The sequence below is a fragment of the Myotis davidii genome, unplaced genomic scaffold (genome assembly GCF_000327345.1).
Source record: "Myotis davidii unplaced genomic scaffold, ASM32734v1 scaffold211, whole genome shotgun sequence".
Taxonomy (NCBI): Eukaryota; Metazoa; Chordata; class Mammalia; order Chiroptera; family Vespertilionidae; genus Myotis; species Myotis davidii.
This window is the reverse complement of record NW_006282523.1, coordinates 1,332,590-1,332,958: the sequence shown is the minus strand read 5'-3', so window position 1 is coordinate 1,332,958 and position 369 is coordinate 1,332,590. Positions and strand designations below refer to the sequence as shown.

Sequence of the window (369 nt, the reverse complement as noted above, 5' to 3'; positions counted from 1 at the left end):
GGCGGGGGAACTGTGAGCACTCGGGCCGGAGGGGCCGGGCCGGGCCGGGCGGGGCGGCCAGGAGCTTCTGTGGGAGGCGCTGGGGCCAGGCACCCGGTGGCACAGCCCTGTTCCCGGTGCCCGGGAGCTCCTGAGCCTGGAGCAGGCGCTGCTGAGGAGCAGCTGTGCTGACACCGGGTGTCCCGGCAGAGAGACGGGTGACGCGCTCTCGCGCTGACTGGCAGCTCCCTCCTCCCCAGGTGACCACAGTCAAGTTCTGGTTCGCGACCGGTGGGGCCGGGTTCTGCCTCAGCAGAGGCCTTGCCCTCAAGATGAGCCCGTGGGCAAGGTGAGGGGCCGTGGGGGCGCCTGCTGCCTGAGGAGGTGGTG

General features: G+C 72.4%; 1 protein-coding gene across 1 annotated transcript in view; it reads left to right on the top strand.

The window, feature by feature from the left end:
- Positions 1-369, top strand: part of RFNG (RFNG O-fucosylpeptide 3-beta-N-acetylglucosaminyltransferase) — a gene marked incomplete at its 5' end in the record, with an annotated part of 2,072 nt that overhangs the window by 342 nt on the left and 1,361 nt on the right. Inside the window, 2 exons of the mRNA XM_015559873.1 lie at positions 7-12; positions 240-328. Coding sequence (XP_015415359.1) covers positions 7-12; positions 240-328 — 95 coding nt within the window. The remainder of the gene's footprint in view (positions 1-6; positions 13-239; positions 329-369) is intronic.